This window comes from Carassius gibelio, chromosome B9 (genome assembly GCF_023724105.1).
Source record: "Carassius gibelio isolate Cgi1373 ecotype wild population from Czech Republic chromosome B9, carGib1.2-hapl.c, whole genome shotgun sequence".
Classification (NCBI taxonomy): Eukaryota; Metazoa; Chordata; class Actinopteri; order Cypriniformes; family Cyprinidae; genus Carassius; species Carassius gibelio.
The window spans coordinates 12,329,428-12,344,174 of record NC_068404.1 but is presented as its reverse complement, the minus strand read 5'-3'; the positions used below and the strand labels follow the sequence as shown (position 1 = coordinate 12,344,174).

The 14,747-nt window shown below is 38.3% G+C and overlaps 1 protein-coding gene across 1 annotated transcript in view; it reads left to right on the top strand.

Annotated features, from left to right (window-relative positions):
• Positions 1–14,747, top strand: part of LOC127965405 (immunoglobulin superfamily member 3) — a 129,151-nt gene that overhangs the window by 28,439 nt on the left and 85,965 nt on the right. Inside the window, exon 2 of the mRNA XM_052566214.1 lies at positions 543–923. Coding sequence (XP_052422174.1) covers positions 543–923 — 381 coding nt within the window. The remainder of the gene's footprint in view (positions 1–542; positions 924–14,747) is intronic.

Genomic DNA, 14,747 nt, shown 5'->3' with positions numbered 1-14,747 from the left:
TATTTTCCACATCATTTCCCAATCCAAACATACTTAATTTAGGTCTGTTTAGGCTGTTTCTCTCACTTTATATGTAAGACCTGAATTGAATGTGTTTTCATAAACTTATTATAATTTGCTGACACTTTGACCTTTATTTGGGTGTTAATTGTAGTTTTTACAGTGTAAGTTTTTGATCGCAGCAGACACGCTGTTTGTGTTTCTTGAAAGGTGAATCTATTGAGTGGCTGTGTTTACTGTATAATGGGCCTCTTGGCTGAAGGCCACTTGATTTCTTGAAGAGACGATGGTTCTTCACATGCAGCAAACTCCCCCCACACACACAAACACACACATTTCAAGTACTCGAAAGATTGAAGCTTTTCTTATCAGACAGGAGTAGACTATATCAAGATTATAACTACATTTTTAAGAAATAACTTTTGACTGGTTATGATGCTTTACCTGATTAAACAAAACACCATTTTAAGTCAAAAATTAAAATAGTGAGATGTTTATATTGAATATACTCACATCTTTGACCCGTTCTGTCTTTCTTACAGTGGTCTCATGCTCGGCCCAGCGGCAGGTCACAGTTCAGCCGGGGCCCTTGATCCGGACGGAAGGCTCTCACATCACCATCTGGTGTAACGTGACCGGCTACAAGGAAGGGGTCGAGCAAGACTTTGAATGGTCCATGTACCTTTATACCACTCCCGATCGAGAGATCCGTATTGTGAGCACATCTCAGCACAACTACGCCTATGCCTTGTATGCCCAGCGTGTCAACAGCAAGGAGATCTACATCGAGAGGCTGAGCGGAGACTCTGTCCTGCTGCACATCACCAAGCTGCAGGCCACCGACCAGGGCATGTACGAGTGCTACACTCCCAACACTGACAGCCGCTACCTGGGCTCCTACAGTGCCCGTACCAACCTCACCGGTGAGCCCCCTCTGAACTCTCACTTGACCCTGATTTATAGTATAGCATGCTTCCTACAGCAATGTGTTTTTGCATTCATGAGCTTTATTCAAACCGGACCGGTTTTCCCGCAGGAGGCTGGGTAAATGCGTGTTTCACAGACGCACTTTGTGATTTTATTCTTATCTGAATCAAACACATCTGTGATTTTCTTTCACAACCTAGGTGCAAATTACAGAGAAAATTACCTACCGTTTTTCAGATAACTCAGGGGTCCTCTGAGAAATCCAATTCCATCCGGATAGCAATGTCTGTGATTTGTGGGATATTATTATTATTTTTTTTCTACTCATTTTTTTGACCTTTCATTAAAAGGCATAACTAAAGCTGTCAGTCAGCTCAAGTAGAATGTTATAGTTACAGTATTGTCCTTGGATTTAGACATTTTCCACCAGCTTTCTGTATAAAATGGTTGGTGGTTCAAGCACTAGTGACAGCCCATCCAATTTAAAAAGAGAATTAAATCAATAAAAGATTAAAAAGAGAATTTAAAAAGAGAATTAAATCGATCATAGACCACCAAGTCCTGTCTGAATCTGTACATGAAAAGTCAGGCATCTTATGTTAATTATAGGGATGCACAATATATTGGAATATGTTACAATTATATATACTGTGTGTGTGTGTGTGTGTGTGTGTGTGTGTATAACTCCTGTTAGATCTTTAGACAAACTAAATGTGAATATGCAAATAAAATTAATATACATTTTATTATACTCTACATTGTAATTTTAATTCACCTCTAGCTAATTTTTGTTTTATTTCTAATTTATTCAGGCTAAACAGTGTAAATTGTTCATTTCGAAATGAAAATAATTATCAGCTTATCTGCATCAGTCAGAATTGTAATAATTGTTCATCACAATTGATAACGGTGACTAAAAACATATTTACTCTTAATAGTACTACTGATTTATTATAGTCTTTGAAACTGATTGTAGAGTTTTCCCAAGCAATTCTAGCAATGTAGTTTTGGATTTGCTTGGATAGTCACTTTTGAGATCTTTTTTTTTTTTTATGACATTTTGAAATGCAGCTTTTTTTGGAGCCGTCAGCCTGAATCCTCTCCAACTCGTCATTGCTCATGTTAATGGATCTACGCTAATTGGTGGACTTTTAATGCCTGAGTGGATTTATGCTGCACAAATCAGTCACTGTTCTGGTGGAGTAATAGAGAATCTACCTGACAGAATGCCAGTCCATCTGTGTGCCATCTCACCCTATTATTAAGTAGGGCACAGGCTTGTAATGCTGCCTTGCCACCTGCCACCATGATATCAGTATCAATAGTCCTCTTAATTGTAATTGTAATTAAACTTTATCCTTCCAGCTCTGCTCACACTCACATACCGCTGATGTCTCATCTATTTGATAGCACAGTCACATGGGCTTATCAGTGACCGTAACTTATTACAAAAAGCTCATTGTTAGCAGTTCGGCTGTTGATTGTGACTAACCGTGTGGGCTGAGTTGTCATCGCCAGGCGTTGCTGCATAGGCTCACATGCACCGCATGTCTTGAGAGGCTGCACAAATGGACATGTGGACCAGCAGGAACAGTTTTAATATGGGATCGGTGACTCATGAGTCATGTTTGGTGTGGGCTGGGGAGCATCACACTGAGAGCCACCTGTTTAAGGACAGGCATGTTGTTCAGCGCCCCATTCCGAGATCCCTGTCCCTCTTTAAACATACCATCATTCTTCCTGCTGTCTGTACATGCTAAGAATGATTAATGAATCCGGCCCCAGATGACTGGTTTAAAAAGTACCCTGTATGCTGAATAGAGTTCAGTTACTGTCTTTGAGATGCTAATGCTAGTAATAAAATACATTTATACTGTTCCATGCCAGTTACTTTCCCTAATGCTGCAGGATTTCGTATTCCTAATGAAATGCAGTGTTGATCTAAATTTAATCCCTTTCCTAGAACAGGGTGAAACAGAACTGTTATCGCGTTTTAGCTACACAAACAGTGTTTGTGTTTGTGTGTCAGGGTACTGTGACCTTTTTTACATCTGATCTTTTCTCACATCCTGAAATTCCCACAGTGCACCAGGATCAGCTCTAAAACCTCCTTCAACCCTTTATGTCTCTTTCACGCAAGCTTATGCTTGAAAGACAAGCTAAGGTCAGAAGTAAAATTTGGCTAAATTCAATAGCTCTGGAAAACACAGATAGCAATGGATATATTCCAAAATATAGGCAATACTGCTTTCCACAAATAAAAAAGAGACCTGATTAATGATCACAAATGAGTTTTACATTAGCACACATTGCTAAGCGAACAAAGCAATACACTTTTAAGTGTAAACATAGTTAATATTTCTTAATCTTTTCTCGTGTGGCTCTCAACGAAGGCAGACATATTTTTCTCTCCCTCTCCTCCCCCTTATCTTCCCTGCTTGATCTCTCGTCTCATCTCACCTATTGTCTAATACTTGAGAGACTCTCTCTGCACTGCTCTCCAAACTGAAAAATCATGGATTTGATCAACGGTTCTCTCAATGCAACTGACACCATCTTCCCAATGAGAAGCTTGGGTTCGGGGCAACCTGACTGCCCTGCCGGAACGTTTGAGGCTGGCTACACGATGGACACGTGGGAGAGGAAGCGGGTTGTGTGTCAGCAGCCATGGCCAGTGTGGCCACGTAAAAGAGAAGATGCAAATAGCGAATGGACCGTAACATACTCTTGGTTAAGACCTGTAGATGGCGAAGCAGAGAGAGATTTCTTTTTTTTCTCTGGGACATGGAGGAGAATATACGACGTGAAGCGACATGGTGCATTTGAGTACCACAGAAAAAAAGCACATCATCAAGAAACATACAAATCAGTGCAATGGTTTTCTAATAAACCGAATGACTCACAGGCTGACAAAGTTTCGGCAGCAGAAGTGACGAGCATTTATCATGCCGTACATCACACACATTCATATCGCTCTACCGACTGCAGGAACAAGTTAGCCCCAGTAATTTTTCCAAAAAGCTGTAGAAACTTTGGGTGATATTTTGGGTCAGGTAGTGTCTTAATCTTTTAGTCAGTGGGTTTAAAAAGAAATATAGGCAATATATTACAGAAAGCTTGGAATATCTACTTTTAATCGAAAATATTCAAACAAAAATAAATAGGCTACTCTCTGATTATGTAATCCATATGAAATGTGTTTTTCTCTCTGGCGTTCATGGCGAGTCTGCATTGTCAACTTCATCTTTTGCAGCAACACAGAAAACATCATATTAGCTACTAAACAATTAAATGTCTCCTTGCTAATTTAGACACATTCATAATCATTACTTTAACCGGTTCTTTGTGGCAAGCTTTATGTGTGCGGTCATAACGCTTATTATCCTGTAGGCTTTAGCCTATTTAAGTAATTAAATTAATATAAAGGGGCGACGCATTTACTACTTTTAAAAAACGCGGGTCAGGAAGCAGGTCAGGTACAATATTTTATTTTTCTTTTTTTGCGGTCCGAGTTGCGGGCGGGTTAGTTGAAAACATTGGCCGGGTGTGGGTTGTTTATACATTGACCCGCGCATCATTGATATCTACCTATTTGGAACCATGATAACAGGACTTCTGCTGATTGGATTAGGCTTTGCCCTGGGTTATCAAATAATTCAGAAAATGGGAACAGGTGTCCAAAGCCTCATAAGGCTGCCCGTCATGATTGAAGCAGTTGGCAGAGCGGTCAGCACTGAGACTGAGACTATTAACCCCAATATGGATACCATCACGGAGAAGCTCACGGCTTTGTAAAGGAAAATGGATGGATTTGGAGACCAGAATGGACAAAGGGAGTAACCGGTAAATTGGAATACGACTACTCGGCCTAAGACCAAACAATCGCAATCTTATCTTCTTTCAGCTCTACCAGCACTGGCCTCGGACAAGGGCAATGTTGGGAACAACAACTACCCCGGAAGAGCATTGCAGCGAAATGCTATTGCGTTCCTCCCCCCTCACCACAGACACCTGCTGATTGTTGACTCTGTCTGGGACCTGATTAAGGCTGTCTCCATGGCAACTTGCTGTGTCGCTATCACAATCTGCGGACTGAGGCACCTAGATTTAAATGCCAGTTCTCCAGGCCTACAAATACACAAACTCTTACATACATACATACACACATATATACAGATATGCATTTATCCCCCCTCCCCCCATCACTCGCCTTCGCCGCTTTTTACCGCCAGTCTGACCAGCACCGAGAATGGCTGCAGGACCGGATGGCTGCTTGCCTGTGCTGAATTACCTCTACACCCCTTTTCCCCTCCTGTTGCAAAGTCTTGTTTATGCTGTATTGATTATGTGCTTTTGTTTCTGAGGTGTTTTTCCTGTTCTCACACTGTACTCCCAGAAGAGCATAGTCTGGGGGTTATTTTTTTCTTCTCCCCTTTCTCATGTTTGTTGTGTATAAGTATGTATGGACAGGTTGATGCCTAATTTCGCTGGTACTTGTGACTAGTGACAATAAAGGGCTACTACTACTACTAATAATATGGTAAATGGACTGCATTTATATAGGGCTTTCAACAGACCACATGGCCATCCAAAGCGCTTTACAATTTGCCTCACATTCACCCATTCACACACACATTCACACACCGACGGCGGTGTCTGCCATACAAGGCGCCATCCAGCTCGGCGGGAGCAGCTGGGGTTAGGTGTCTTGCTCAAGGACACCTCGACACTTGGTCAGGTGGAGCCGGGGATCGAACCACCAACCTTCCGGTTTGTAGACAACCTACATGAACCACTTGCGCCCCCCCATAATGAATCTAATATCTGGGTTAAATGGTCACGTTTAAAGGAAAGCCTCCTTTTTGCAACTCCCCTAGGGTTAAACAGTTGAGTTCTACTATTTTCGAATCCATTCAGCTGATCTCTGGCATTGAAAGTGAGTGACTGACACTTGATGGTCAGAAGAAATTACTATATAGTGTAAAAAAAATAATAATAAAAAGAAAAGAAAGAAAACAATGGAAAAAAAAAACCTACTTTCTCTTTTCTATGTGCATTCATAAATTTTATTAATTTGTAAACGTCATATTTGACAGTTGGCATTAGAAGTTATATAACTTATAACAGTGGCATATGAGAAGTTTAATACCACAGATTTTTTATTTTTTTAATGTAGCTTTTTCGAAGTTGCTGTGTATAAAATGCTATTTAGATTGCTGAAGCTTATAGATGTTCTTTACTTTCACTCAATTTAATTAGATTTTAGCACCCCTCTGAGCTGTTAAGCCCCTCCTTAGCACCCCCAACAAACCATTCATGGAGCTGCCACTGTGTGTGCTTTTTTTTGTGTATCTGATAGGATTCCAAAATTGGGCAAACAGAGATAACTAAGAGTATAATTTTGCTACGACACTGCCTTATCTTAGTAGTGCCTAAAAATACTGTTAGCAGCTCACTAGCATTTGGAACAAAGCCACTGAACAGACACAGCAGTTGTGTGACCTTCAGGGATTTTCTAGTCATTGACAGGAATAAGTCGACTAATCAAAAATGTCAGTCATGCTCTATGTTAGTAGGTATCTGTAGAATTCCACAGATTGTATACTGGAGCTGTTTGTGTGTGAGTGTTTAAGCTACGCTAAGCTAACAGCTGAAGCATGTGATGATTGAAGTCGTGGAAGCTGATCAGGGCAAATGTAATGCTATGCATCCTTGCCCTGTGTAATAATTAGTATGTGTGTTTTAATAGATTAATGGATGATCAGTATGCTTCATAAGTGGGTTAGGAATGTGTGAGCTGAATGTAGGCCATGATTTGGCTGCTCTCAGCTGCTGACAGGAGTAATGGCTGTGCTCATTGTGGCCTGTATTTTTAGGCAGTGGGGTGAGGTGAGAGTAGGAAGCACAAATACTAAGTGGAGCCTCTGTGTGTCTCTAACCTCTTAACCCATTTCCCCGCTGCCTTGCTCATATTACTGGACATCCCTCCATGCTTTCAATTCTTCACCCCCTGGCAGCTCATGCATGCTGTCTTCGAAAATCACCCAGCCCTCTCTTTCTACCTCTCTTTCTCAGTTTTTTTGTCCTTAATTCATTCTGTACTCACAGATAAACTTAGGGTAAATATATCAGTATTCCTGTCAAGAACATGTGCAGATCATATTTAATCTCAAAAATCAAAATAACAAAATAATTATGCAATGATTCACAGGCAGTTCATAAAAATACATATTTTGTTTTTAAATGAAACTTACTCCTCAAATTATTATTATTATATCTTAATCACATAAAGAATAAATTAATTAATAAATTTTAGACTGCACAATTATGTATGTGTGTATATTTGTGTGTATGTGTGTGTGTGTGTGTATGTGTAATATATATATATATATATATATATATATATATATATATATATATATATATATATATATATATATATATATATACATACACACACACACACACACATACACACCATACATAAATATTTCTTGTATGGTCTAAAATGCCATTTTTATTATAATATTGTGGTTTATTTACTTAAATCCTTTCCAAATGCAAAATCATTGCCAAATCCATTACCCACAAAATTCGTACTAATTCAAAAATTTCCAGTGTTGTAAAAATGTATTTATTTATTATGTATCAATTTTTTAAAGAATGAAAATCCCTGAGCGCAATAGAGATTTTCCACTATACAATTTAAAAGCTAAGCTAAGGATAAACATGGGTAAATGTGTTTAATGATAAAAAAATAAATAAAAAGGCTTACTTGTCTTTTATACAAAATTATTTTTTTTTATTTTTTGCTTCTTCTGGGATGAAATGCAACCAAAGCATGTTTTTGTGAGATTTATCCTTGTAGTGTTGTCAGTTGTATCTCTGTGAGATGTGCAGTCTTTTTACCTCTTCTCTATTTGTGTTTTGTCCTTTAAAAGCTTTCTCCCTGTAGTCTGTGATATTTATTGTGCTAGGCTTTATCTGGTGTTTTGCATGATGGAATGATGAAATAAGATGATAGACTTCAGTTCTCCTGAATAAACGGCCATTTCTATGCGGTCCCTTGGCGGCTTGCTGTTTCTGACGTCAGTGGGGAAAAAGGAAGCTCTGCTCGCTCCTGCCAGAAAAACGGTTCAAGCAAACGGGCGAAACATGCTCTTTTAATCTGCTTCACTCAGCTGCAATGATTTATTGAACAGTTTGCTTCTGAAGAAGATTTAGAGTTTTGTAGTTGTACATTTCAAATGGTTTCTTCTCTTCTCTAGCTTGGTGCTTTTTTCAACCCTGTCCCCAGTGATGCAATTCTGTTCAAACATGAGCGATACAATCACTACTGGGTGTTTGGCACTGTGTGGTTTTTGTTTTGGGTATAATTTATTTATGTTTTTGTTAGTTGAAACATTTTATGACTATGAGCTTTCAGGCTGAAATGCTCTTCCTCCGACACTTTACTAAACTAGGCTGCATTTACTCTGTCAACCAGTTTATTGTATTCTCCCCATGGTTATATGGCACCAGATTTGGTTATAGAAATGAATTTTTTTTTGTGGACCACTTTCATATGTTATTCTCAATCCAATGCACATCCAGTATCCAAACATTCCTATCTGATACTCATTTCACAATTTTCTGTATTTAATATCCACTGTAATATATTTTGAGGTCTGCGCAGAGCATGTCCAAATAATAGTAGTTTTAAACCTTCAAGATGTTAAGCAATTGTGAAATGTTAAGCATGTTGTTATGCAGCAAGCCAAGGAGATGTATTTTTAAGATGAAAAGAAATGAGAATAAACCAATTAAAAGTGTGAAAGAACCACAAGTCACTCTTATGAAGTTTTACAGGGCACCCAAGGCTGGTTTTGTGCACGTTTTAACATAATTTGAAGGGCATGAATGAGAATTCCTTATTTCATTAAATTACTGTGCAGAATTGTCAAAAACAGAATAATGAATGGTATGAGTAAGCATCTCTATTATTACTGAAGAACAAAAGAGTGCAAACAAAGGGCGTTTCTTAGTTTATTCAGAATAGCATGTATACATGAGTACCTAATAACCTAATGAGTCCTAATGAAGTCCAATTCTTCTTCTTCTTTTCCGACTTCATTGAATTCCTGTGATGTTTTGTGGATCCTCTTAAAGGGATAGTTCACCCAAAAATGTTAATTCTGTCATCATTTACTCACCATCATGTCGTTCCGAACCTGTATGAGTTGCTTTCTTATGTTGAACATAGAAGATATTTTGAAGATTGCTGGTAATCAAACTGTTGGTGGTTGCCATTGACATTCCATGTTCAACATAAGAAAGCAACTCATACAGGTTTGGAATGACATGAGGGTGAGTAAATGATGACAGAATTTAATTTTTTGGGTGAACTAGCTCTTTAAGATATTTGAAAGAATGTACAGGTTAAGGTTGTATTTGATGGAGTGAAGTAAAACATTTAAGGAAAGCTAGTACGTCTTGGCATGTCATAAACTGTGTGCAAACATGGCTTTTACAGAAACAAAAGGTGTTTGGGCTTTTTTAACCTTTCATTTTTGTATTTTGTGCCATGGTTTCTGATCTTAGGCTCCTATAGATCTCATCTATTGAGTGTGAGTGTTTTTGTGTAAAACAGGTTATCTTCATGTGGGAAGGATATGGGTTAATTTTGTCAACTAATTAAAGTTAATTATGTACTGTAGATTAATTGAAAGTTCCTATTAGAAATCAGTTTTCTTCAATTAAATGTACATGTAATTATGTACATGCACACCATTATCATCACAAATCTTACAAATGACAAATAAGAGAAATATACTGTGATACAATGTAAAACATTTGTATGAATACAATTAATGCTTTGGCATATTTAAGATGTGGGTGAAGCCATCATTCTCTTGTCTAGTCGGGTCACCTTTATTTATGTAGCACTTTATACAATGCTAATAGTTTCAAAGCAGCTTCGTAGTAGGAAACAAGGGGGGTGACATGAATCAATGATGCACACTTCATCATATATGAGGCAATGTAAAGCAGTTCTAAAAAAGATAGTAGTGTTATTATTCAGCTGGAGTCCGTTTATTGTTGGTTCAGTTTAATAACTGTGCAAGTTCATCAATTATAAAACAAGTTCAATTCAGGTATAAGCAGCCCTACAGAAATAATGGAGTCGTTATTCAGCTCGAGTCAGTGTTGATGCATTTCAATGACAGTTTCTGTGTTGCTAAACACAAATTTTAAACACATTAAATTTTTTTTTTATTCTAGAACTAACTTCTGTGAAGATTTACAGCTGTTTAACCTCCAATAGGTTTGAAACGCGCAGATTGTAGCTGCAGACAGCTGGACTGTATCCGAGAGAGCAGAGCTGATATGCATGTAGGGTGTTATACATTCCTCTGAAGTTTCCACTGGGTGTGCATGCCAACATATCCCTCCTTATCTCCTTTTCCCTGAAGCCCAGATCATCTGTCCTCCAGTCCTGTGTGTCTAAGCAAAGTTTGGATTTATACTAGTGTCTAAAGTTTAATTGTAAAACATTTCAAACACTTTGAATTTATGAGAAGGTGTACAGAAATTGTGGAGGACTAGAGATGAAGTGGAGAGAGAGCCAACTGAATGTCCTGACCCGTGTGGTTACACATTTGATGGATATATCAGGTAGATTTCTGTATGTTTTTCATTTTTTTTTTTTATTAATTTGTTCCCTATTAAAATGTTCTCAAAGTAGTAAAACTTACATGGGTTTAAATTAAGTCTGACATGCAAAACAGTAACATAAATTAACAACTAAAACCTCCAGAGGGTAAATGCTACTCACAGAAATCTCATTTGAAAGCATTGTTAGCAATTATAACTTTTAATTTTACCACAACCTTTAGTCCTATGACCTGAATTAATACTTAAATGAATTAGCATTAAATTATTAACTGTATTTTACCTGGGAGCAAAAGTAGGTTTTCTAACTGATGTAGTACATGTTAATTTGTGAATGAGAGATCACACATTTTAATACACAGCATGGACAACTAAAATATTTTTTGGATGGCTTTAAAATTGTATAAAAATATCCAAAGCTCTCATATATTCCGTGCATAAAAAAGAGAGAAAAACTTTTATGATTTTTTATATGGGAGAGTTTCTAAGGTAGAATTGCTCATAACATTTTAAGGTCATGGCTTAGTGAAAGGTCAGTTGGATTGCTTTTTCACGTGCTGTTGTTTTTTTTTTTAAACTGCTACGTATGCAGTTTCAGGGACAAGCAATGTCTTATCCTCTCTAACCTGACGTAATTCAGGCCCCTGGCACCAGATCACCTTAAACAACCTGAAATGTGAGTGAGGGCAGCAAAGAGAGAAAGCCAGAGAGAACAGAGTCAGTGGTGAGTCAGGCTGAAACCAGGATGTGAGCTGGAGTCAGTAGCGGATCGTCAGTGGTGTGTCAGCTTCATGAGAAAGGGAGAAACCGTATACTTCACTAAAACTATAAACAAGTATCATGGTGTTAGCACACCTGGACAGGCTGCAACATGATACATCTATAAGACACACTCACTTTACCCTGCAGGTTTCTGCCTGTAATGACGAAAGGTACTGTAGAGATGAATCTATGAACATTGTCATCAGTGTCTGGGAAATTAAGAGTGACAAACCACAAGAACAAGATGATCTTTCTTTTGTCTGTCGTTATCTTTCTGTCCATATATGGCAATGTTTTGAGCCCTCATCGCCATCGCTGTAAACACTGGTGCTTTCAGTGTAATCAGTGTTCTGGTGACCTTGAGAACAGCGTGTGGAGCTTTTCTCCACAGTTACACACTCTGTGTCCTTAGTTTGCCTGTTTTAATCAGTTTTAGACATTCTGAATAGTTTTTGGAAGCTACAGTTAATGTTACTTTTTAAATATGTTATGATACTGTAACCCCCCCCAAATAGCCTATACAATTCCAAATTTATAAAATTAAATTCAGTTCAGTTTAATTAAAGTAATAATTATAATTCTGGCAAATGTGACTTCATCGTACCTTATATCTCACAATCTTAACTTAAACGTAATCTAAAAATTGCTATTTTATATGTCGTATTCGACTCTTATATATCAATTGTCTCCTACTTGGAGCTATGTTCTGTGATTGCAAATAATTGTTCATTTTAAATACTTTCTTTCAGTTTCTTACATTTTTAAATTTCTCGACTTGTTTTAGTTCACATATTCTTTTTTCTTAACTCTTAAGGGGAAATCGGTCTAAAATAATTTTACAATTAATGATTGTCTTCAAACAGGTCCCACCCTCTGCTATTGGTTGGATTAGCATTAAGAAACATTACATTTTGTTATTTCGTCAAGCAGTGATGTAACATTCTTTGCTTCAGTGGGACTTGTAATATAATGTTACATGTAACATTCCCTAATGTGGGTTGCAAAATATGTCATCAGCATGTGCAATACTAGAATCTGAGAGGTTTTGAAACATCACTTTCCCAGCCTCTCTCTTAGCATTGATCCAGCAGAGTGGGAGAAGATCTGGAGCTGAGCTTTCCAACCTACGCACCAGTCCTCGCAAGAAACACAGAAAACGACAGCCTGCACTTTATAGCATGTGTAGCAGGGAGTCCTCCACCCCCAATAATCACATGCTCACTGCTCCATATTACACTGAGAATGATATTAAACCATGAACAAGGCTATCAGTGCCTCTGAATGCCAGCATGTGCTGCGAGCACTCGTTTGAGCCGGCGATGAGAGACCTCCCTTCTCTTAATCATGGCAAAACACATGAACAAGTTGGGCAGCAGTGCCTGAGTCATAAAGAGCTACGGCGCTAGCCCTCTTCAAAGCTGTCAGCCAGCGTATTTTGACAGCGAGGGGAGTCCAGAGGGCCGTTAGTAATTTAGGAGCCGAGCTCCTTCTTTAAGAAGTGTGCTAGCATGAGTCAGAGGTTGCAGGCTGGTGTTTGGCTCGATACCTCATTAGAGTGTGAGGAGCAGTGCGGTCTGGACTAACTTTCAGAGAGCACTGGACAGCAGCCTAAACCTCTGAGTGAAACCATCACATAGGCTTGAGAAGTTCAAATGTCTTAACCTGCTGTGGTGCAAAGCTGAAGTGTTTCATTTCATCACAACATCATCAATAAACATCATCACAACATTTGAATAGCAGTGAAAGGTTTTAACTTTTTAATGCTACAGATCTCTAAATCATGTTTTATATAACAAGGAGAGCAAGGAAAATGCTTCCAGTTTCCTGAGATGTGCTGTATTCTCAGCAAAGATGAGATAGATAAATAAAAAATGTTGAGGATCAAGTTATGGACCTGCTGGGGAGGAAATTAGTTTTTGTGAGAATTTAGGCTATTGTGTGAACAATGTTCGATACAGTGAGATACATGTTTACTCCAGCAACATTTGGCATGATTCTCACAATGAATTATATTGTTTAGAGGCATAGTTGTTACATTGTTACTCCGAGCCCAATTCTGATTTGATTAAGAAAGGAAAGTCGCCTCAAATAATGGGGGTAAATTATTATAGTTTTATCTAAGTGTTTTTGATTGAAATATTTGTGGGCTACTTTGGGCAAGAGTGTCCATATAAATGCACCTCTCATGATAGATTTAAATATAATTATGACCAGATATTTGACCATTTCAGATTTTCCAGATGCTATCTATAATTGCTGTGCATTCCATGTTAATCTAAATTGTTTGTCATTTTTTTTTATCCATGTTTTTCCTTTCCATTCCTTTTCTTTGTCTTTTTGCTATGGCAGATTGTAGGGGATCTATGGGGTTCAGGTAATTAGAAACTTTGCAAGTTTTATTTTTTCTTGCAAAAGAAGTCTGTTATATATTCACGAAGGCTTCATTTATTTGGTTCAAAATACAGTTTGTCAAAAAGCCTTGGAATGTTGGTTAGCCGATCAGAATGAAGCTGTGGTTTGAGTACGAAATCATATTCCAGAGTCAGCTGTATTCCTCCTCATGAAGAGGACACAGCGTCTGAATGATTGTGCTAAGGGAAAGGGGTGAAGAGTTCACTTGGGGTCCTGTAGCGGGGGTAATGTAGCGTAATGGAAGCATGTTTTAAACGTGGTTCTGCTGAGATCAGCGGGAGAGCTAAAACTGGAGATAGCTGCTCCTCTCATCTCTTTTAGAGAATCAGCATAGAAGAATGCAATCTGTTTCTCCTTTTATATTTTATCTTTAAAACTCTTTTCAGGCTAACTAAAATGTCCTTTCCCATTATTCGGTGACTTCAGTACATTCACCTCTATGAGGGAAATTGATTTGAGTGGTTGTGAAGTGCTAAATCGTCTTGCCTGCCATAGTTAGGTAGACGTTTGGTCTTTTCTTGTGTGAGGAATGTCGCAGTGAGAACATTTTTCTTACGCTGTCTCTATTCCTTTATTTTTCACTATATGTGTGCCACTTCTGGTTTGCACTGATATTTCTATCCCTGTACTGTGAGTTTAGTTTATGGCCAGACTGAAGTCGGAGAACTTGAGCTGCACCTCCTGTCTTAGAAAGGACAGTCTTCATATTAAAGGCTCTCTGAGAGTCAGGAAAAGCTGCTTAAACCAGCCAGATAAGAGAAAGTATGAAAATGAGAAAAATGGAGTAGAAGTTGTTGAGACCAAAGGAAAAGGGGACAAGAAAGAGACCGTCCAGATGACAACCGAGGAGAAGAGGGAGGCTGCTGAGAGGTGATGAGACAGACGAGCTGGGAGCCTGTTATCAATCTGTTATCAGACTGTCAGTGTGCTGGTCATTGTCTGACATATCTTCATGTCTGTCCTGTGGAGCCTGCAGATTTCATATTCCACAGTTA